Source organism: Podarcis melisellensis (genome assembly GCF_964234715.1).
Source record: "Podarcis melisellensis genome assembly, chromosome: 14".
In the NCBI taxonomy this organism is placed as follows: domain Eukaryota; kingdom Metazoa; phylum Chordata; class Lepidosauria; order Squamata; family Lacertidae; genus Podarcis; species Podarcis melisellensis.
Window position 1 is genome coordinate 32,841,929 of NC_138546.1, and position 23,254 is coordinate 32,865,182.

The 23,254-nt window shown below is 47.4% G+C and overlaps 3 protein-coding genes across 7 annotated transcripts in view; all 3 read left to right on the forward strand.

The window, feature by feature from the left end:
- The window catches only part of PLEKHO2 (pleckstrin homology domain containing O2), a 32,744-nt gene extending 26,787 nt beyond the window's left edge, over positions 1-5,957 (forward strand). Inside the window, 2 exon segments of the mRNA XM_081888595.1 lie at positions 1,189-2,041; positions 2,044-5,957. Of these exon segments, the coding sequence (XP_081744721.1) occupies positions 1,189-2,041; positions 2,044-2,360 (1,170 nt within the window). The 3' untranslated portion in view covers positions 2,361-5,957.
- LOC309356816 (F-box and leucine-rich repeat protein 13-like) overlaps positions 1-23,254 on the forward strand; it is a 243,429-nt gene that overhangs the window by 201,128 nt on the left and 19,047 nt on the right. The window lies entirely within an intron of this gene.
- Positions 20,671-23,254, forward strand: part of AKAP13 (A-kinase anchoring protein 13) — a 247,688-nt gene continuing 245,104 nt past the window's right edge. For 4 of the 5 annotated variants that reach the window (XM_081888328.1, XM_081888330.1, XM_081888331.1 and 1 more), the window contains exon 1: positions 20,671-20,847. The gene's annotated coding sequence lies outside the window, so the exon portion shown is untranslated. The remainder of the gene's footprint in view (positions 20,848-23,254) is intronic. The other variant, XM_081888332.1, reaches the window with a different exon arrangement.

The window sequence follows — 23,254 nt, forward strand, 5'->3', positions numbered from 1 at the left end:
CCAGAGCATCACATTCACTCCAAATTGAAAGCCCAAAGGAATAAAACAGTCACCACGAACACCCACACTGATGGTGAGAGTACTTGGTTCATGTTTGAGGTTCTGCATAAGGAGGGAAGATGAGATCAGGTCTCACTCTTGTGTCTGCCTATATGCTGTGTGAACCTGCCACATTAAGGAAAACTTAACTAAAATAAAAAATAAATGCATGGTGGTCAGTAAGGGAAAACTAGTGGTGCATACTCAGGGCCTGTGTCAGATGCCTGATTTTAGCTCTGTAGTACAGTGGTACCTCTGGTTGCAGACGGGATCCATTCCGGAGCTCTGACCCAGTGGCGTAGCGTGGGTTGTCAGCACCCGGGGCAAGGCAAGTAATTTGCGCCCCCTAACCCGTGGATTTTAGTAGGGGCAGAGAGCTGAGAGTGCGAGTGCGCCCCCCCGATGTTGCGGCCGGTGCGGCCGGCCCCCCCCCCACTGCACCCCCACGCTACGCCACTGCTCTGGCCGGATCCCAAGGTTTCTGCAACTAGAGGTGCTGCTTCTGCACATGCACGTGGCGTGACATAGCGCTTCTGTGCATGCACGTGGTGCATAGAGCACTTCTGCACATGCCGCTTTCGCAACCCAAAGTTTACGTTACCTGAGGGTAGCATAAGCCGAGGGAGGACTGTAATTGCCTTTTTGATTTCAGGAGTTCCTAAACTGTTTTTTGAAAGCCAGGTGGCTCAAAGGACTGATTATCATGTAAATCTTCTTTTAATGTGCTCTTCTGATGAAAAACCTCCTAGAGCAGCTTACATATAGCAATAAAAGCCAGACAATCCCTGCTGTAGGCTTGCAATCTAGAAGACATGACACAAAAGGAAAAAGGGATCTGGAGAGGGGAAAAACAAGCAAGGGTCACTTAAAAAAAAAAGCGTAGGTCTTGTAATGACCAGGTGGAATGGAGATGGTTCAGGGAGAGGAGGAGCCAAATGTAGTTGGTCTCCCAGCAGAGCTGATTGGGCGGTTCTGCTTACTTTCTTTCTCTTAGCTGCAGCCTGATGGAATGGCTGCTGCCAACAGACAGTTGTGGGAGGGAGGAGCCTGGTGGAGCTATTGTCTCAGTTGCTGGGGTGGCCCTGCTTCCCATCTCCCTTTCTGCTGCAGCCTGATGCCCAACATCTGTCTTGTTGTTTCCTTGCCTAGGTTGCCAGTGGGGTGTCAGATGGGATCCTGAGGCTTGACCTGGATGTACCAGACAGCGGTCCTCCATCCATCATGGTGAACACAAGCGAGGCTGCTGACGTTCCTCTTCCGAAGGAGACTCCCAAACCACCCATGCCACCTACAAAACCGCCTATGCCTCCTTCGGAGAAGCTGAGCGCCGACTCCGTGCCCAAAGATGTAGAAGCCAAGAAGCCCCCCATGCCTCCCGCAAAGCCTGTTAAGGAAACAGCAGCAACCGGTGACAACACGGACTCTGCGGAAGAAGATGTTGCTGCTACAGGCGATGACGCTGAAGAACCTGAAGCCACCCCAGATGGAGATGACCTAACGGAGGCCCACAAAAACAATCCCAAAGTTCCAGTTCCTCCTCCAAAGATCTTATCAGATAAGATGAGGGTGACATGGGACAGTCCAGCTACCGAGCAGCTGGAGGATGAGGCCGTTGATCTGTCTGTGCACGGAAGTAAAGAAAATTTATCCGAAGCAGCCAAGGAGACGCTGAAACCTCCAGCTCCTCCTCCTAAGGTTCTGTCGGAGAAGTTGAGAGCCAGCATGAAATTAAACAGGAACAGCTCAGAGGTGGATTCTTCTGAAGGCGGACGCCCACCCGATGTCCCGAACGGTGAAAGCCCTGGTGTTGCTGGCGATGAAACCTCTGAGACTGTTTTCCAAGATGGAGAGGAGCAGGGAGAAGCTTTGTCAGAGCAAGAAGCGAAAAAGGAGAGTTTAGACTTGGCGACTAAAGATCAGCTGGAACCTGAAGGAAACCCTCCAGTTACCAAGCCTCGCTGTGCCTCCGTAGGGGACCTGCTGTTGGAACCAGCCAAGAAACCCTTCTGGGACCACTCCTCCAGCAGGGAGCTGCTTCCAAAATGGCCCAGATGGAGAGGAAAGTGGCCAGCGAGCAGGAAAGAACAGAGAAACTTCTGAAGGAGGTTTTGCTGGGGGGATTTGAACAGGGCCAGGCAGGCAGCAACGGGCCTCCGATCTGTGCTGAGACGTTGCTCAACGAGGCGGCAAAGCAGCTCCAGCAAGCCTCGCAGGTCTTGCAAGAGATCAGAGATTTAGGAGAACTGAAAAAGGAACCGGCCGAGCTTCGGAAAGGGGCGCAGAAGGATCTAGTGACTCTGTATAGGAGAAGTGCTCCCTGAAAGGAAGGCACTTCTGCTTTTTGTGGCTTAGCTGAAATGTTGCCATATCGCAGCACAACTTTCCACTATTCCGCTAGGTCGGTGTTTTGAAAACGGGGGGCTGTCATCTTGCTGCGCACTGCTAAGGAGGAGGGGGAAATGTAATTTTAAAGTATCGCTCTGATGAGCTCAAGCTGTGGGCTGGAACCCCCTGGTGGGTCAGGTGACAGCAGCAGGGGAGTTAAGAGTACAAGGGAAGGGCTTCTCTCTGCTCTTTTTCTTGCTCTCTTGGAGACCCTTTGCAGCAGTTCTGCAAAGCCTGAAACTGAAAGCCTAGATCAACTGGGGGTTATTTATTCCCTGGCAAGAGAGTAGGGAAAAAACATGGATGGGACACCTCCTGAAACCCACCTTTAATAGCCATTTGTCCTGACCCACAAGATTCTTGCAAGTGGAAGTGATAACACAAATTGCAGCACACAAGAATCTCTATAAACCTACCAGCTAAAGCAGGTGGTTGGTCTGAGGCTGGGAAAAGTAAGTTGTTGTTTTTAAGAGAGATGGAGGCAGAGTAAGCTCTAAAAAGAGATGGAGCAGGGGGAGTCTCCGAAGTTTGGGAACTGCTGGTTTATGTTTTGGCTGTCCAGCTGGATCCTCAGCATCAAATGGAAACAGGGTGTGAAGAGTCACTAACCACTTGCTGCGAGACTCCAGTCAGAGACTTAAGCAAGCACGTAGGGGACATGGATAGTAACCTTCTTGCATTCCAGCAATGGCAGAATTCCTATCCTTGCCAGGCTAGCCATCCACTGCAAATTGTAGAGGATGGGGTGCATGGCACTCCCCCACAGGAAGCCAACGCATGCACAGCTCTCCCCAACTCTGTTTTGTTTTTTAATGTGGAGATGACCTTACTGTGCGTTCCGTTAGATGCGCAGTGAAGGAGGAGAGGGCATGCGCCTTCATTCCCACCACGCAAATGGTGCAGCAGCTTTGGGAACCATATGAACAAGGGGCTAATGTTAGGAAAACGACCCTTGCAAGACACATGAGCATAGGCCCCCCCCAACCCCCAGTATTACTATTTCTACACACCTGCTCCCCCTCCCCAATGAAATTAATGCTATCCATTTCCAGGACTCATGATATCAGAATAACTTACTTTCAGTTCTGCTTAGTTGCTTTTTTCTCACATGAGCCCTTCTTGCACTCTGGGGCCTGATGTGTGGGAACCTTGTGCTTAACATTTTCCTCAGATGCTTCTTTTAACATTCACATGTCATTAAAAAAACAACAACAATTGTTTGGGCATTAAATTGGCACCACATTAATAAACAAGCGAATGGTGAATAATCATTTGCAGTGCAGGCTAGGTGGCAGGAAACAGTGGTACTTAGTACCTATGACCCTGGCTGGCTTTCCTGGAGGAGGCCCCTTACCCCCCAGCCCCTCAAATGGCCAGCTAGCAAAGCCTTGCCATGGATTTCATTTTATCTGTACACTGGCAAGCAAGCGGGGTGGCGTGGAGGCAGAGAAGGATGCATCCGTTTTCACGGGAGGAAGGGAGATTTATTGTTGGGACTTCTTGTTGCTGACTTCTAGCACAGTGGCCCTGTGCTCTTGCTGAATACACCATGCAACTATTCCTGCAGGGTAAAGGAAGAAAGTGAGTGAGGTGAACAGTGACTTAACAAAGCCCAAAGGGACGGGCTTAGCTCATTTTTGTTTTTTCTGCACCTTTGAGGGTTGGAACCTCCTCCTCAAAAGGAAGGGAGGAAGGTAGAATTCTTCATATTCTAACAAAGTGCCTCAAGAGCTACCTAGTGCCCACCAGTGTTCTGGATCACCTACAAAATTGGTGTCGATCAGAGCGCTTTAATACAAAGCACAGTGTGAATGCCTCTAACAGGCTTGAAAACAACAACCTGTCTGGTGAATAAAATTTGCCTCCAGGTGGCCAGCCACAAAGAACTATCAAATAGATGTGTGGGCAGGTGGGCAAGCTACTTTGAAGGGTTTGTTTATAAGATTGGCTTGGCTCTAAATGAGGGTGCTGGAAGGGCAGCCACCCTGCCTGTTGTGAGGCACAATGGGGGCTGAATGGTTCTCCAGGGTGGCAGGAGGCTTTTGTCCCTTGACTTCCGGTTCTTGCTCCATGGTGCCCCACATGACTTCAGAGCATATTTCTTTAATCCTGACCTTGGCCCTAGTACCAGAGCCTGGACACCCTCAAGCAATTGCTGGAGCCTCTGCTGTCCCAGCAGTCTCCATCAGTACTGACACTTGCACATTACGCTTGCACCTTCCTACTGTGGGTTGTCTAGCTCTTGTTTAAGCATTTTATATTCCCATTTAATGTCTCCCAATACCCCAGAGTGATGCTGTGCTGGAGGAATTGTGGGAAATGTCAAACATTGGCCTGTAGGTGCCCACCCCAGCTGCCATGGAGGGGCCTGCCAATGTAAGGGGACTCTCAAATTTGGAGCTGGCCCTGAAAAGTTGTAAGTACACCACAAAAGTGTGTGGGGTGTGTGTGTCTCCAAGCAATAGCTAATAACCTCATTATGTTCACTCAGGTTAGTTCCCTTGCCTTTCTTTGCTTTCCCAGCTTGGCCTTTGGGGAGCTGAGCTGCTCGGATCATGTGACTCATCACATGATTATATCTAAGTTCTAGTTCTCCAAACTTGGAGCAAAACTGGATTGAAGCTGGGCTCCTCTTTAGCATATATGCAATTGTTTTGCACTAGCAGCTTGCCTTTTAAATAAAGGGTGGTAGATATTTGTGTTTAGGGCTATTCCCCCCCCCCCCATTACTGTTTTAGGTATACCCCACAATGGCTTTTGTGCGTCCCTAAAAAATGTATGATTGTGAACTTAACACAAGTTTGCAAAAAGAGCCTTTTCATCTCCAGCAAAGCATCGCGTGGAGATCTGCACATGTGAACAGGCTGCCATCAACCTCAAAAAGAGATCGCACATCACCTCTTAACACAATGGTTTTTTTTTAGAAAACACACCAAGTCATGCCACACGTTCCACTGTCAGTCATCAAGTGTAGAGAAAGTGATGTTTGTACATGTTGGAGCCAAAACCACACAGACACATTTCTGAAGGCGCCAGTATTAGTTGTGCTGATCTGTGCAAGTAATGTGTGAACTGGCCCTTATTTATCTAGTTACGCACTGAAGGAAATACCTGCTGGTATCTCCTGCGTCATCCATCTATGCTGTGCATATTTAATTTACACTGAATAACTGTCTGATATATTTTCTCAAAGTGCATTCCGTAGGAACCTTAACAAGAAAGTCACCTCTGAATCGTCACAGCTGGTCCCCCCCCCAATAAATTTAGAAGCTACATATTCTACAACCTATATACTAACAGTAACTTAAAAAATATTTTCTATACTATCTTGTAAATAAGAGTAAATTAAAGCCTCTTTTGGCAATACCGGCTGGATTGAATCTCTTGTGGGAGAACTCGCTTTCCAAAATGTTTCATTCTGAAAAGTGTGGCATCCTTGTAAGCCTATGAGGTAGTTGGCACACATATTGATAACTGGTGACCCAAGTCCTTAAAATCCTGATAAACTAATATATATATATATATTAAACCAAGATTTTCTGAGTGTCTTGATTTTTCTCTTTGGGCTTAAGGGTATGTTTCAACAACCCCTCCCTCCAAAAAAATAATGTGGTGTGCTCTATAGAACATGAAACAAAACCAACAGGACATGCAAACATTTCAGGAGTCTCAAAACTTTTAGGGGACAGTGGGCACACCTAGAAATTATAGAAATTTTCATAGATGCAAGTCACAAAATGGCTGCCATGTGGGTATAGCATAACACAAAATGACTACTACCTCTGAAAGAGCAGAAAAAGAAATGAATGGTGTGGGGTCTGCTCCCCATTTAGTGGGAGAAAAGGGATTTCCTCACACAGAGAAACTTTGCACTTTGTTGAGAACAGAGGGTGGGTATCCAATCCTGGCATCCAGTGAAATGTGTGTTATGTTTAAGGGGGCATTTTTAATGTAAGAAAGGCCAGGCCAGTCAGCCCTTCCTGCCATTGTTGGTTTTTGAGGCCAATCAAGGTGAAAGGAGGTGTGCCGGCCCATTAGGACCGTCTCCAAAGCTAACTCTGGAGAAGGTGTGCAGGAGTCGCCGAGAAGCCATTGATCTGTAAAGCTAAGCATTGAGGAACACTGAAAGCACAAGGCTCAGTTTCCAGCGAACAGTGGGCAAGGTCCTCATAATGTACAATGGTACCTCGGTTTACGAACTTAATCCATTCCGGAAGTCCATTCTTAAACCAAAGCCATTCTTAAACCGAGGCATGCTTTCCCTAATGAGGCCTCCCACTGCTGGTGCCCTTCCACTGTTCGGCTTCTGTTCGTAGACTGAGGTAAAGTTCGCTAACCGGGACACTACAGTGGTACCTCCAGTTAAGAACTTAATTCGTTCTGGAGGTCCGTTCTTAAGCTGAAACTGTTCTTAACCTGAGGTACCACTTTAGCTAATGGGGCCTCCCGCTGCTGCTGCGCTGCCACCACACAATTTCTATTCTTATCCTGAAGCAAAGTTCTTAACCTGAGGTACTATTTCTGGGTTAGCGGAGTCTGTAACCTGAAGCGTCTATAACCCGAGGTACCACTGTACTTTCAGTTTTGCGGAGTTCTCATACCGAATAGTTCGTAAACAGGGCTGTTCTTAAACTGAGGTACCACTGTACAAGGAAAGCACAACTTGAGTCTCGAAGAAGGTAAGGGAGCATTCAAAAACATTTGCCTGTCTATGTGCACAGAAAATGGCACGTCTAGCTTAAAGGCAACACGTGGAGATCTGCAATGCATCCATCGTCACCATCGTTATATTGAATTCTAAGATTATTGTATAATCTTAGAAGGCTGTAGAATCCTAGAAAGGTGTAGCAATGAAGCTGTGTCTTTCATGAAGCAGCACTGCACTTCTGAATTTGCTGCTACGCCAGGGGGTAGATCTGCATTAAAATGCAAACATAACTGAATCCCACCCCCCATCCCTACTCTGGACTGAATGGCCTTACAGAGAGGACCCATTTGAGACTATAACATGTACCACATTGCTTAAAAATGTAGTATCCTGCTGCCTTTGGGACCCCTTCTCTGAACTCCTGCTCTTTTGAAGTCTTTCCCCTGTGGCTGCACAGGCTGCAGGCCTCTGAACCGCAAACATCCCTTTCCCAGCCTGTGAGGGAAGCTGCCAAAGAGAAGTGGAGGTTGCGCACATGGCAGCAGAGTCACATGCATGACTTGTTGGCCATAGGGTGGTGGAATCTGGCATACGCACAACAGGCCTTTTTTCAAGCAGCTGGCTGCTGCGGGTGAACAAGCCTCTGTTTTTCAGAACAGCGCTGTTCTTTCCAGCAAGTCCTTTCCCCCCTGCTCCCTCTAGCAAAGCCAGCCGTTTTATGAGGCCTGCACAACACCTCTCCTTGCCTTGCTGCGGCCCAGCTGGGTGAATTGTCTGGCTGTGCTGTATTTACGAAACGGCAAAAATCCTCCAGCAGATAAGCCACAAACCAGATGCAATTCGCAGAGCTTCAGAGAGTCTTTGCCTAATAAGGAAGGCACAGTGTGCTCCTGCGGCCTGTCAAGTTCCTGGCCACAAGTTGCGATGTTTGCATCTGCAAACAGAAAAGTGCTCAGGAGGCGTATTGTGACCTGGACCAAGGATCCCAGCTGCTCCTTTGCCCTAAAAGGCTAGAGATGACTGTGATTACTCAGTGCAGTTCAAGTGTGTTCTGTTCTCCTGCTCTTTATATTCAGAACCTCCATCCCATAAAAAATGGAAGTGATTTATAATCATATCTATATATAATAAAAAGGCATTAAAAATTAAAATTGGAGAACATCAAACAGCCATTATTGAAAGATACCTTCTTAACTGGCGGCATAAGCTTGACAGCTTAGAAAAAGCAGGCTTTTAAATGTTGAAACAGAAGGTGGCTGCTGAATCTGTTGGCAGAGCATTCATTGGGACTTGGCCAAGGATGCCAAAGGCTCTACACCTTCATGAGCCTCACCAATGCAGAAGGCAACCAATAATACTCCTGAAGATGATTTTGATAACTGAGCTGGGGTATAAGAACCTAGGCAGTCCCTAAGGTACCCTGGACTCGAGGTGTTCAAGGCCTTGCAAATTAATACAAAGACCTTGAGCTTGGTTTGGTAATAAGGTGGGCAGCCTGCACAGATGTTTTAGCAATGGTATCACGTGTTGTTGGCAAGATGCCCCCATCAACAGTCTGGATGTTGCATTCTGCATCATCTGGATGTAGAACACATTGCAGTAACACAGCCTCAATGTTACCAATACATGGACTACAGCAGTCGGTCATGCCAGCGTGGTGCTCTCCAGATGTTGCGGACTTTCATTCCCACCATCCCTGACCCACTGGCCATACTGGCTGGGGATGATGGGAACTGTGGTCCAAAACATCTGGAAGGCACCAGGTTGGCTGTCTTTGGATTACTAGGTAGGCACTTAGTCTATTCTTCCTGCTAAGAACACACCACCGCCTATGCTCTGCCTGAGCCTATACAAATCAGCCCCACAATATCACACAGTTGCCAGCCAATATCAACATTGGTTTCAATGGAAGAGGAAACCGGCTTTTCGGGGGCCGCAGAGCTGCGTTTTAAAATACAGTCAATAAATAAACACAGCCTAAAAATACATCATCTATGCTGTAGTAAACCCAATGGAGGAAGGCAAGTTTGGATTTCTTTAGCAGGCTGAAGGAACCCCCAATGGGCTCTTTGTCTGTGAGATATTTTCACAGCTGATTAGCCCTCCCATATGCCACTGAAAACTGAAGAGGGAGATCCTTGTTCTTAAGCATGCAGAGCAAAGCAAGGAACCGCAGGGAACAATGTTCGCCTATGTTTAAGATTGTAAGAAATTCTCTCTTGGATTGGGCCAAAGGTCCAAGCAGATGAGCATCTTGTGAACAGCCACTGGAGAATACAGTACCCAGATATCACATCAGTGAATCCTAGGCAGAGGGACCCTTGACCCTTGACCCACTTGGCTGATAAAAACTAGGAGGGAGGGGAGAGCTCTCTGGGCCAGGGAAGTGATTAATGCCTCCTCAGGAAATGGGTTTGTCCTTGCTTGCTTAAAGGAGGAAGTGGTCGAAACACTTCTAAATAAACACTCCCTGAAAATTTAAGTAATTACTGGCCAGTTACCAATCTCCCCTTCTTGGGCAAGGTCCTTGAGCAGGTGATCATGGATCAGATCCAGGCTCTCTTGGCGAAAACCAATTTTCTAGATCCATTTCAATTGAGTTTTAGGCCTGGTTTTGGCACAGAAGCTGCTTTGGTCATCCTGTATGAAGACTTCTGTCAGGAGCAAGATGGGGAAATGTGTCCTTGTTCATTATTCTTGACCTCCCAGTGGCTTTTGACCTTGGTATTGGAGTGGCTGTCCAAGTTGGGCGTGGACGGCACTGTTTCGTGGTGGTTCTGATCTTACTTAGATGGTTGTTCTCAGAGAATGATGCTTGCGAAGTGTCGTTTGGCCCTGTGGGTTTCATCCCTCATGCTGCTTAACACCTATCTACATGAAAGCGCTGAGTGGGGTCATCCAGTCTTGGAGGACATTGGCAGCAGTGTGCTGACAACACAGAGATCTGCTTCTCCAGAGAGTGGCATTTGTGGAATACTGTGGTTAATGGTTGTAGTTCAACATTTCCAGGGGGCATCAGGTTGCAAATGCATGTAGTAAGCTGACCGTCTTGCATTTGGGGTCCCTCCTGGCCGTTCTGCTGACTGGGGCTCTGGATTTCTCCCCTAAAGTCCCACCCTGAAGGCAGTAAAGGTAAAATAAGGACCCCTGGATGGTTAAGTCCAGTCAAAGGCGACTATGGGGTTGTGGTGCTCATCTCGCTTTCAGGCCGAGGGAGCCGGCGTTTGTCCACAGACAGCTGGCCATGTGGCCAGCATGACTAAACCACTTCTGGCACAACAGAACACTGTGATGGAAACCAGAGTGCACGGAAATGCCATTTACCTTCCCACTGCACTGGTGTACTTTCAAACCGCTAGGTTGGCAGTAGTGCCCACTGGGACTGGTGGGGTGGAAAGCAATGAGCCCAAAAGCAGGTGGAGCCAAGGAACTTATTATTTGTCCCCATCCTTCTGCTGAGTTTAAGGAGGACCACACTAAGTCCAAAGAGGAGGAAGCAGAAGCAGCCAGCCAGAGCTGCTCTCAGGACTGAGTGCAAGTCAGAAAGCAGCTGGGCTTGGGGGAATCCAGGCTGAGGTTGGTGGGGCAGCGCCCCATTTGCCCGAACAGACCACATTCCTACATCCTTGTGCCAAATTGCAGACTGATCAGCAATTTCCTGTTTCCAAGGTCGTTGCTTGGTTTGGTGGCAGGCAAATGGGCACCCACAGAGAACTGGGGAGTGGTGCAACCCTTTGGCCTGCATCACGAACCTTTGCCAGCCGAAGGGCATCTTTTAGATGGGAACCAGAAATTAAGGGTTGCCATGTAGAGGTCTTGTTGCTTCCTCTCTTCTATTTTTATGGTTTGCTGCCAACTTTTGAATTCATGCAGAGAGTTTACGGAAGGAAGTTAACACCCCCAAATGCGGAGTCTATTTTTGGTGCCTTAGAATGAAAACCTAGTGCCTTAAAGCTGCCGAACATTTCCTTTGCATTTTGTCACGAGCTTGTTTCCTCTCCTGGCTTCCTCTTTGCACCCATCTCAAACAGGAAGAGGGCTCCTTCGCTCCTTCCCTCTTTGGAGAAACTATAAACATTTATTCTGGGACAGGAGACTGGACAGTGGAGCCACAGGAAGGTCTGTAGCCAGAGACACAAATTTCCCTTGGCTGCTTCTAGTGTTGTCCATACACAAACAGACACACACACACACACACACACACACACACACATTAAAAGCACATGAACTAACATCTGCAGTAATTTCAAATGCATACTTCTAGCAAAGACAGGATCATAGGAAGCTGTCATACTTAGATCATTGAATCATATCGATCAGTATTGTCTACAATGGCAGAGGCTCTCCAAGATTTCAGGCCAGGATCTGTACCAGCCCTGCCTGGAGATACCACAGATTGACCCTGAGACCTTCTGCATGCAAATTTAGAGGTTCTGCCAACGAGCCATAGCCACACTTCCCCAGACCAAAGCGGTGGAATGTTGGAATGTGGGTTACATAAATCGCTACGTATCAGACAATTTAATTGGCAGATTGTGACGCATGTTTGTTAGTGGCATGAACAATACATATTGTTGAAATAGACAATGGGTGACCCACTGTTTAGGCCCATGGGAATATCTGTTTTTTTGAGTGGGTGATATGAGCACCACCTGCTCTGGCCACTTCTCTCCCCTCTATCAGCCCCTCACTCCAAAGAGACAGAAAGAGAGAAAGAAAGTGCACACTCAGGGGCTTCATTTTTTCCAAGCAATCTGGATGCAATTTAGCTGAAATAATCTGAGACTTGGAAAAGCACATAGATGTAAAAGAGCAAGCAAAGGGAAAGAGCACCACTAGGAGAAGGGTTGTAACTCAGTGGCAGAGACTGAACACCCACTTTGCATTCAGACATCGACATCTCCATATAGGACTGAGAGAGACTCTCTGACTAAAACACTAGAGAGCCACAGCAAGTCAGTGTAGACAATACTGAGCTGGGTGGGCCAGTTGTCCGACTCTAAGGCAGCTTCCCCTGTTCCCAACACCCTCCTTCAGCCTTATATACTTTTCTGGGGAGGAAAAATGTAAGCTCATCACTACCTCATGACTTAGAGGCTCTGTGGGCACCAGAGGAAGACCTCAAGGGTGCCATGTTGCGCCCCTTGAAATAGACAATAAACATACAGTTGCATCTGTCTTCTGCTTTCTTTTTCTTCTGCTTCTGTTCTTGCTGAAGAGCTATAAAAAGTGGGAAAGTTTGGGGCTTTCAGCACTTGGGGGTTTCCTTTTGCAAATTAAATAACATCAAATACAAACTCTACTCAGAAGTAAATCCCATTGAGTTCAATGAGCCTTACTCCCAGGTAAGTAGGCACAGCATCACAGTCAATTTAACTTAGCAGGGCTTCTGAGTAGATATGTAGAGGACTGCGCTTATGTGCCACTGAATTCATTGTATTGCTCAGTAAGCATGTTTAGAATCGCCCTGTGGAGATAAATGTGTTTGGGCAATCCCAGCAAATAGCCAAGAGCTTGAACTGACACTATTTAGCCAGCGACAAGAGTCCCTCCAGGTAAGGGCTGGGGAATCTCTGGCCTGCCAGATGTTTTTGAACTCCAATTCCCATCAGCCCTTGCCAACAATGGCAAGGGATGTTGGGCGCTGCCATCCTGGAACAGCTGGAGGACCAAGGTTTCCCATCCCTGTTCTAGACTTCTGAATGTTCATCACACCACCGTGTTGTAGTGGTAAATGTATCAGAATAGGATTTGGGTTCAAATACCCACTCAGCCATAAAGTTATCTGCGTGAACTTTGGCCCATCACTCTCTCCCTTATGAGGCAGGTTAGGCTACTCAGAGCAAAGTCTTAACCCAGTGCCTAAAATATGTCAGTGTTGGCGCCAAGAGGGCCTAACTTGGAAGTGCATACCACAGGCAGTGGGGCCACAACCAAAAAGACCCTCTCCCTTGTTCCTACTCTCTGGGTGTCTTTCATGCAGAAAGGCCTCAGATGATGCTAGTAAGGTCTGAATTTAAGTTGGTAGATGTGGAGGAGGGCTCTGAATAAAATGACTGTCCCTTTAAAAATAACTCATTCACTCACATTCCCATACCCTTTGCCCCAGTGACCTAGATTCTTCATTACAGAGCAGCCACCTTGTCCCATCTCAATCATATTCACCATGGAGTGGGCAGTGGGGGGGGGGTCCATAGCAGGCCTTGCCTTCAAGAGGAAATCTCTCCCATTCCACACCTCTTCCTCCCTTCTTCATTAATAAGCCACCTTCCCACACATTCACCATCTCCTAGATGCACCTGATTGAGAGATTCTCCAGCTCCTGCCCACAATTCTACTGGGTTAAAAGTCAGCTTTTCCTCATGTGAATTTGGACCTCAGCTGAGCAAGATGGGTGGCCTTTGCTAGGGGTAAGTAAGAATCAGACTACTTGTATAAATTTTTGAAAAAAACTGACTGGTGCAAGCGGCTTAGAATGTACTAAATGGACTTATGAATCTGCCTATTTGCTTATCTTCCTACTGCTAGTGGAGGCTAATTTGGAACTGGCAATTTGATGGCAAGCTTTTGACTGTGCAAACATTTGGTGCCAGATTGCTTGTTCATACTGTGTTTTTCTTAAGAGAGGCTTAAGGGCAGGCAGAAGGGAGGGACAGGCTGAAATTGCTCACTGGGGACTGGGGAGTTAGCTGGCAGTTGCCCCCTCCTAGGTTAAGTCTTGCAGGTGTTTTGAGTCCTCCTTGCTGAAAATCTAGAATTGAATCCAGATAAATGGAGAAGTGTCACAGGCTGGACTGCCCTATTCTCCATGGTAGAATGGATTGTAATGTCTTAGGCTGCAGGTGGAGGGGTTCAAACTTTTAATGCTGCTCTGTGTTTGAAACACAAGCATGTGTTTCGCACACACACAAAAAACTCCATGCAGTTAGAAAACTAACATATCTAGCAGACACCAGGCTAGCACCTTAGGTGCTAGATTTTTATTTTTACTTGTAGGGAAGACTGAAAATCTCCTCTCTGCAGCCTCAACTAGCACAGTCTAATTCAGAGCAGGTGGGATTGCCTTTTTTGCTGCAAAGGTAGGCGAGGTTTTCACCAACAGAAGGTATGAGTGCATTGGTATGCTGAGTAATGGAATGTAAGCCCCTTCCTTTGGGTGAATGGTACATCTGTCTCTGATGGTATTCGGAAAGGCAGGCAATATAATCTACGTTCTCAGGCACTTGAGGCCTCCAATTTGCTGAGGCCTTGGTCTGGTCATGGTCTAGATGGGAGACTTCTTGGGAGCCACATGCATGTTGCCTTGGGTTCCATCATGGAAGAAAAGTGGTCTATAAACTTAACAAAGGGAGTCAGCCCTACTCTTGGGAAAGGTGGGGCTGCCCACTTCAAGCTGCAAATGTTGAGATGCCATTAAAGTTAACACACTGTAAGTGATTTGGTACACATTTTTTTGCTCCCATTTGGATATTCTGCCCTGTGCAATTAGTGGCCGTGTGTCCTACTTTAGAGGACATGCCTCTGCTTGAAGTTGTATTCCAATAGAAGGGTTGTCTAGTCCAAGTCTAATTAAAAGATAAAGAACCGTATGGTGGGAGAGCTTGCAGTTGCCTATCAACAGTTAGCATCTAGACAACAAACTGAGTGAGGAGGCACACAGGAGACCTGGTCAGTCTTGTTTCCCACTCAGGCGAGATGCATCAAATTTCTTTTTAAATCATAGTAATTAACTCTAAGGGACGCAGGTAGTGCTGTGGGTTAAACCACAGAGCCTAGGACTTGCCGATCAGAAGGTCAGCGGTTCGAATCCCTGCGACGGGGTGAGCTCCTGTTGCTTGGTCCCTGCTCCTGCCAACCTAGCAGTTCGAAAGCACGTCAAAGTGCAAGTAGATAAATAGGTACCGCTCTGGCAGGAAGGTAAACGGCATTTTCATGTGCAGCTCTGGTTCACCAGAAATGGCTTAGTCATGCTGGCCACATGACCCAGAAGCTGTATGCCGGTTCCCTCAGCCAATAAAGCGAGATGAGCACTGCAATCCGAGTCGTCCACAACTGGACCTAATGGTCAGGGGTCCCTTTACCTTTACCTTTAATTCTAAATGTGCACCTGGACATAGAATATGAAAATTTGTGCCATCTTTCATTCTCTTTGGTGCTGAATGTACTTTTTTATTCTTTGGGCATCTTAGCAGCAATATTCTTTAGGTCATGCATCTCTGACTGCTATGCATTTACTGAGGCCTTGCAGATTGTTGGGGGTCTGGAAAGCTGTGCTTTGTGTGGCCAGGCAATTGCAGAATCTGCTGTGCATATATTCGCTTTGCCACCTCCCCAGAATTGTGGCAGGATTCTTGGGTAATGGATTAGCATGTGCGTGGTGATGAGGCCCGTTAATGATGGGAAAGTACCACCAGATGGCGCAAGTTCACAGATTGTGAGCTCAGCCAGTTTTCAAGCCTCCAGCTGCAGACTTCCTTAGACTGGCAGTTCTTTTGCCTGTGGACCGGATTTCCTGGCTGTTTCTGAAGCCTCCTTCATCTCTTGTTAGAGTGGTAAAAGTGATGGCTGTTCATAGGAGGCAATGTAGAAACCCAGAACTATATCTCTAGTGACTACTAGCAGTACTGTGTTGTCCCCCCCAAACTAAAAGGAAACACAGATTCATAAACTCCTGAGCACAGGGTCACCACATACAGTTTTTTCCTCAACTATTCTGCAGCCTACCTTCAGGCAACCTGAATGCAGCTCATGGACCACTATTTGAGAATCTTTGCCCTAGAGCAGATGTGGGAAACCTCTGGCCCTCCAGATGTTGCTGATCTACAAATTCCCATCTGCCCTAGCAAGAATGGCTGATGGATGGAACTTGTCGTTCGGCAACCTCTGGAGAGCCAGAAGTTCTTCACACCTGCTCTACGGCACTGGTCTTCAGCTGGTGGATTGGGACCAGTTGTGGCCTGATCCAAGGTGGATCACAACAGGAGCAGTATTACCATGTAAATATGTGATAAAAGTTTGAGCAGTGCCCCCCCCATGCATGTATGGGTTAAATGTGGGTCTTGGGTCTGAAAAAGTTGAAGATACCATACCTGCTCAAGAAGATGTGTCAGCATTTTGTGTGCCTTGCCAATACTTAGTCTGGGTGCTAGGAGTAGAGATGGGAAGGCCTGAAAATAACTGGGGGAAATGGGAAAAACCCACTTTCCCCCTGTTTTTTTCCTAAGCAGTTTTTTCTCAAAAATTTGAAAAAAAAAAAGTTTGATATAGTTTGAATATTCCACATACTTTCCCCCCACTTTTTCTGGAGAAAAACCAGCCCCCCCCTTTTTCTGGTTTTTTTCCAGGCCTTCCCATCTCTAGCAAGGAGTCAATACAGTTAGGTTTTTGTATCAGTTACACTTGCTAAACAAAAGTATTCATTTATTTTAGGCAATGAAATTCATGGCCACTGGGGGGAGATGTGCTGTTGCTCTTACTGCTGAAGAAGCACGCTCATTCACAAATGTACAAAAAAAAAGGGAAACCCACCAATATTGCTTTGCTCAGATAAGTTATATTTAAGCCACTGTTAGTGGACAGTTCCCTTGACCGAATGGATGGAAGGTTGCCCACTCTTGATGAGGTTACATTCTCTCTGAAGGAGCGGGTACATAGCTTGGGGGTACACCTGGATCCTTTGCTGTCACTTGACACTCAGGTGTCCATTAGTTTCAGTTGGTGGCCCAACTGCACCCCTATCTGGACCGGAATAGCCTAACTTCTGTTGTCTATGCTTCAGTAACTTCCAGGTTAGATTACTGCAATGTGTTATATGTGGGGCTGCCTCTGAAGACAGTTCAGAAACTTCAGCTGGTTCAGAATTCAGCAGCCAGGTTGCTGACTGTGGCAAGACAGTTTGAGGATATTATGCCAATCCTGGCCCAACTGCACTGGCCGCTGATTAGTTTCCAGGCCCAATTCAAAGTGCTGGTTTTCACCTATAAAGCCTTAAGTGGCTCAGGACTGCAATACATCCCCATATGGACCAACCCAGACCCTGTAGTCATCATCTGAGGCCCTCCTTCATGTGCCTCCTCTGTAAGAGGTTCAGAAGGTGGCAACACAAGAACAGGCCTTTTCTGTGCTGGCGCCCTGCTTGTGAAATACTCAACCCAGGGAGGCTTGCTTGGCGCCTTCATTACATATATTTAGGCACCAGGCAAAACATTCCTCTTCTCCCAGACCTAAACAATCTGGGGGTAAGGGTGGTATTAGTTTTGTTTGTTAGCATGTTGTGCGTTTTTGTGTTTTTATGTTGTAAACCGCACTGTGAACCTCAGGTGAAGGGGGGGTATAAAAATTTAATAAATAACAACGATATGAAATGAAATAACACCAACCTGTAAATATGCCACGTAATTAAAAAAACGTTAGTAAAACTTCAGTTGAAAATGGTTCACAGAAATTCATATTGTGAAGGGCTGTCTAAACAGTGCAATTGTTTCAAACTGTTTTATATATGTAACTGTCTTTCTGTGTTATTGTACACTGCTTTAGGATGTCTCATAGGAAGTGATTCATGAATGAAAGAGTGAGTCCAGTGATTCATGCTTTCATCTTTCCTGTTCCTTCAACTGCTGTCCTGCTGTTTTAAGCAGGTGGAAAAGTTTTACCTGTATAAATTCTCAAGCTGATGTTCAAAGGTGCAGCAGGAGAGCCAGAACAACACAGCTACAGCAACCCCCAGCTGCAGTCTCATGTTTACTTACTCAGGAGTAAGCTCTCATTGAATAAAGATGCATGTGCTTGGGATCAGTGGCGTAGCGCGGGGGGTGCAGGGGAGGTCGGCCGCACCGTGCGCAACATCTGGGGGTTAGGGTTAGGGTGCGCAAATCCACGGGTTAGGGGGCGCAAATTACTTGCCTTGCCCCGGGTGCTGACAACCCACGCTACGCCACTGCTTGGGATGCACAGTTGCAATAGGTACTACTACACCTTTTCTATTTATGTCCCCTCCATCCCTCAACTATCAACCCATTGCAAATGGGGCAGCAGTCTTCATGGCAGAGAGTGCAACTGAGCAAGGACTCAGTCTGGTCTGCCTGGTAGGAAGGAAGATGAGGAATATCCCTTGCTTTCGGATTACATGGGGCTGAGCTGAAAGCAGCCGCTCTTTATCAGAATGATTTAAAAAGGGAGAATGGGACGTGGAATTCCTGAGCTATCTGCTAATTTGTTTCTATTCACTTAGAATTCAGGTGAAACCAGATTTTCCCCCCTCAAGGTTGGGAAATTAGCATATCAATACTGGGAAAATTGTGACGCCATCGATTACTGCTGTGTGTTGAATCATCCTGCTTTTATGTTTGAGCTTTGCATAGATAGGCTGTACATTGTGCATTTCAGTGCCTTCTCTGTTTTACATCTTCTGCATATATTAAGAGTTGGTGCTGGGTTTTGCTTCTTCCTCTTCCCCTTCTGTCACTCCTTCCTTTTGTGCCATGTTGTTTAGAGAAAGCCTAGCTGGTGGGGACTGTTTTATTTGAATTGGTTGCATTTAAGCTGCCCTGAGAGTGCCACTTTTCTGGGCAAAGAGTGGGCTGCACATGTTCTGATATTGTAATAAATGTTCTATTATGCAACAATATATTGTCATGATAGCCCTGCTAGCTTCATGAATCAGATGGAGACAGCTCTAATTTGCATTCTGTTACTTTTAATGGTGCCCAATATTCCTTTTTAATTTTTAATTTTTGGAATGTTTTGCAAAGGTATGAGGAAGCAATTTTGTGGAGGACAGTGGGAGAGTGCTATAGTGCTCATGCCCGGCTTGTGGGCTTCCTAGAGGCATCTATATGGTTGGCCATAATAATAATTTATTACTTATACCCCACCCATCTGGGCTGGGTTTCCCCAGTCACTTTGGGCAGCTCCCAACAGAACGTTAAAAACATGATAAAATATCAAACATTAAAACTTCCCTAAACAGGGATGCCTTCAGATGTCTTCTAAAAGTCAGATAGTTGTTTATTTCTTGACATCTGATGGGAAAGTGTTCCACAGGGCGGGCACCACTACTGAGAAGGCCCTGTAACCTCACTTCTTGCAGTGAGGGAACCGCCAGAAGGCCCTCAGAGCTGGACCTCAGTGTCTGCGCAGAATGATGGGGGTGGAGACACCCCTTCAGGTATACTGGGCCAAGGCTGTTTAGGGCTTTAAAGGTCAGTACCAACACTTTAAATTGTGCTCGGAAACGTACATGGGAACAGAATGCTATGCTAGATGGTCCCTTGGCCTGATCCAGCACAGCTCTTCATATGTCCCTATGACTGAAACAATAGGAATGGTATTATCTAAGAATAAATATCCTCAGGGGATTGACCTGTTTGCAGCAGACTCTCAAGTATTATCTAATCTGAAATCTCTGGGTGGCTAACTCAAGTCCTAAAAACAGCAAATGAGACACAATAAGGTGGGGAGGAGAAAGAGGTTTTTGCAATGAACCCTCCACAGTGGCTCCTTAACCTTTTAAGGTGTGTTTGCTGGAATAGTAATGAGGACTAGCGGAATGAATATCAGGTGCTTACAGGTATTAGACCTTTCAATAGTGTAGCCCGGTTAGCTTGCTGCAGCAAAACCAACAAAGGATATTTGTAGCACCTTAAAAGATTAAGCCTAGAACCTGGTGAAGTGGCAAGGATAGCCAATATTGTGCCCCCTGAGGGTGTTGGACTGCAGCCCCAGCTAGCATGACCAATGGTTAGGGATGGTGGAGGTTTAAGGCAGTACCTGATGGGGCCCACATTGGCTCCCGTTGCTCTGTGCTGTAAGAGCATATGCTTAAGCACAAATTTCTCTCCATGCAGGTGCCCTGCAAATTATAAATTTTATGGCTTCCTCTCCAGTGTGTGCCAGGAAGTGAACTTCTGCAAAAATGCTGTTTTCTCTGCAAGAGTTTCCTCTCCCTTCAATAGAACCACAGTTCCCTTTAAACTGGGTTCGAAAATGGTTTAACCTTGCAATGTAGACATGCCCTATGGTGCAACGCAAAACTCTTTGTTTATAGGAAGAACAGTGGCGAAGAACCTCAGTCCCAGGGGCTAAATGCGGCCCTCCAGGCCCCTGTCTCTGGCCCTTGGGACTTTCAGCAGGCTACACCTCCTCCTTAGGCACCCTGCTCACTGACACAGCTTTGCACCTTCTTTGAGTGCTTTGAACCCTGATAATTTCTCTTGCGTGCCTGGGATGCAGGTTAGAGAGGAGTGCAAATAGAAAGTCCACAGACAAAATTTGCATTAATTACTTGTCCACTTTTGTCTTTGGCCTTGTCTACTACACTGGCATGTGGCCCTCGAATGGTTGTCCAGAGGGGAACGTGGCCCCCCTTTGGGCCGGAAAAAGGTTCCCCCACTTGTGCTTTAGGGGGACCTGTGTTTTGTGCTCACTGTCCAATAGGTGGCGGTCATGGAACCGATTTGAGTTCCATGCAAGCGCAAAGGGAAGAATAGCTTTTCTCCAATGTCCTCTTTCAAAGTCTGTGCTTTCCACGCAGGCGCACGGCGTTGGAGAGCAGCCAGCCAGCCAGCCTGCCTGCCTGCTTGCTTGCGCGTTGCGGGAGGGGGCAGCCCAGAGCGCTCGGGTCCCGGACAGAGCCAGAGCCACCACGCAGCAGCAGCGGGCGGTGTGTGAGCGGCCATTTCCCCCCGCGGCTGCCCATCGTGGATGCTTGGAGGGCCCCCCTCCAATTCTCTTCCTGCGGCCGAAGAGGGAAACTTCCTCGGCGGGCGAGTCTCGTGGTGAGCGGAGAAACTTTCCTCCTTCTTGTTTGTTCTTCGCCTTTGCTGGTTTGGGGAGCCCGCGATGCAGCGGCTGCACAGGATCGGGGATCGCGATCCTCCTCTGCGCTTTTTAAAAAAACTGCTGTCGGGGAAAAGTGTGCCCATTCAATCTTGGCCAGGCCGAGCTTTTTCCTTGCGGTTGGGGGTTTAGGATCGGGCGCGCACGGTGGCACGCGCGCCTCCTTGGGAGTAAGTCCCATGGAACTTCTCGCGCGGTGGGTTTTAATCCGAGTCAATGATCGGTGCGCTTCCACGTGCAAATAATGGCAACAGGTTCCTTTGCTCGTCGGCCGGCTCTTGCACTTCGAGAGAAATCGCGCGTGGGGGGGGGGGTTCTCCCCCCTCCCGGCCGCTTTGTGGGTGTGTTAGCAAAGATGGGATCCAGGAAGGGGGGGTAGATGCCACTTTAAAAGGTGATATTGGGAGAAGTGGGGGGTAAGTTTTGTCTTTTTAAAAGCATTTCTAAAGTCTGATATTTTACAGATGGCCTCTGGGTGGCGGGGGGCTGATCATGGATCCCCTGCAAAGATTTGGGGGTGGGTAGAAAGGAAGAGGGAGGAGGAAGGGGCGTCTGTGCTTGCTGAAAGGGGGGCTTTGCTGCTCTTCCTCTAAGGGGAGGGGGCTTGTTTGGCGGGTGTGTGTGTGTGTTGATTCCCCCTTGCAAAAGCCCCCCCTCCAGCTCGCTTTTACGCTATCTACTTCGAAGGGAGAGCCCCCTCCTCAATTTAAACGTGGCTTTATTCCAGACCAGGCAAAGTTGCAAATCTTAGAGGGGAGGGGGCGCTTGGGGGAGGCCGGTGTGAAGTTTTGCAAAAGGCGCCGGAGGAGGAGAAGACTCATTTTCTCCCCAACTCTTTAAAATTGTTTTGCAATGCGGGTGGGGGATTCTTCCTCCCCCCCCCCAACAACTTCCTTCTCTTTCTGCACATTCTTCAGTACTGTATTTGAGAATGTTGTAGGGAGGAGAGAATGGGACTTTTAACTGCATGGAAGCTGTTTTTTTCTCTTTTCTTCCAAAGTTCCTCTCGGGTTGCGTGTGGTGGTCTAATGTCTGGCATTTGGGGTGATCTGACTTGGTAGAGGCCAGGAATGGGATGTGATCTGTGCTATGGCGCTATGGGGCCCCGCTGCCTCCCACTGCCGGCCTTTTGCGCTTTAAGAGACATACTGTGCGTGAGCCTGTTGAATTCCACTGTGCCCCTGTATGGGGGGTGGGGTGGGGGGCTAGGCTGTTGCACACACGAGACATTTAAACCCCATTCTCACCCCCGCCTTCCAGAACCCGGGGGATGTATAGTTTAAGGGGTGCTGCGAATTGTAGCCATGGGATAAACTACAGTTTCCATGATTTTCTGCAGAGAGAGGCTGTGCTTTAAAGGCATGATGTACACGCAAAAACAGGAATCTCTTGAGATGTAAGTGCTGTGCGTTGGGGGGAGGTCCTGGATGTCTGAAGGCCCCCCTCCTCTCCCTCCCAGCTCAGTTTCTCCCCCCCCCCTCACTTCCAAGGGTGTCCTATAAAGTCATTGTGTTCCTTCTCTCCTCTTCACCCCTCCCCTTCCAAATGTTTTTCTGTCTAATAGGCTGTGTTTTGTAACATCTGGGCCTTAAAACGGAGTTTCATTTAAGCAAGCAACACTGTAATTTCTCAAGTAGTACTTTAAATTTTTGAAAGCGTGATTGAGAGAAACTTAAAAACACACACACACAAAACCCAATGCCATTTTGGGGGGGGGGCGGGAGGGAGGCGGTTACAAAGAACTAATTGTGGTGAGGTTTCCATTCCTTCTCCACCTACCTTGCAACTTTTCACTAATATGAAGTCTGATTTTTGAATACTGTACCCTCGCCCAGTGGCGTAGCGTGGGTTGTCAGCACCCGGGGCAAGGCAAGTAATTTGCACCCCCTAACCCGTGGATTTGCGCCCCTTAACCCTAACCCCCAGATTTTGCACCCGGTGTGGCCGGCCCCCCCTGCACCCCCACGCTACGCCACTGCCCTCGCCCCCAATTCTGGTTTGGGATTGTGATCTGTTCCTGCATATGCAGGCTAATTTGCAAATTTTCTTTCTAGAGTTCTTATTGAAGGCCATTGGTTATAGCGCACACATACTCTCTCTTACCATTATTCTGTTTTTCATTAATGTACGTACCATTGAGACTCTGGGCAGTTTCTAAGCAGTTTGCAAAAACATGAAAATGAACTGCAAAGCATTGGTAAAAATCCCAAATTGTTAAAAAGCACATCTAAATTTGAAATACATAATGAAGCAACCCCATTAAAATATAAACCACCATGCTTAAAATGATTTTAATTTTGATCCACTTGATATTCTGGTTAAGAGGAAGGGGAAGGTCTGGTGGAG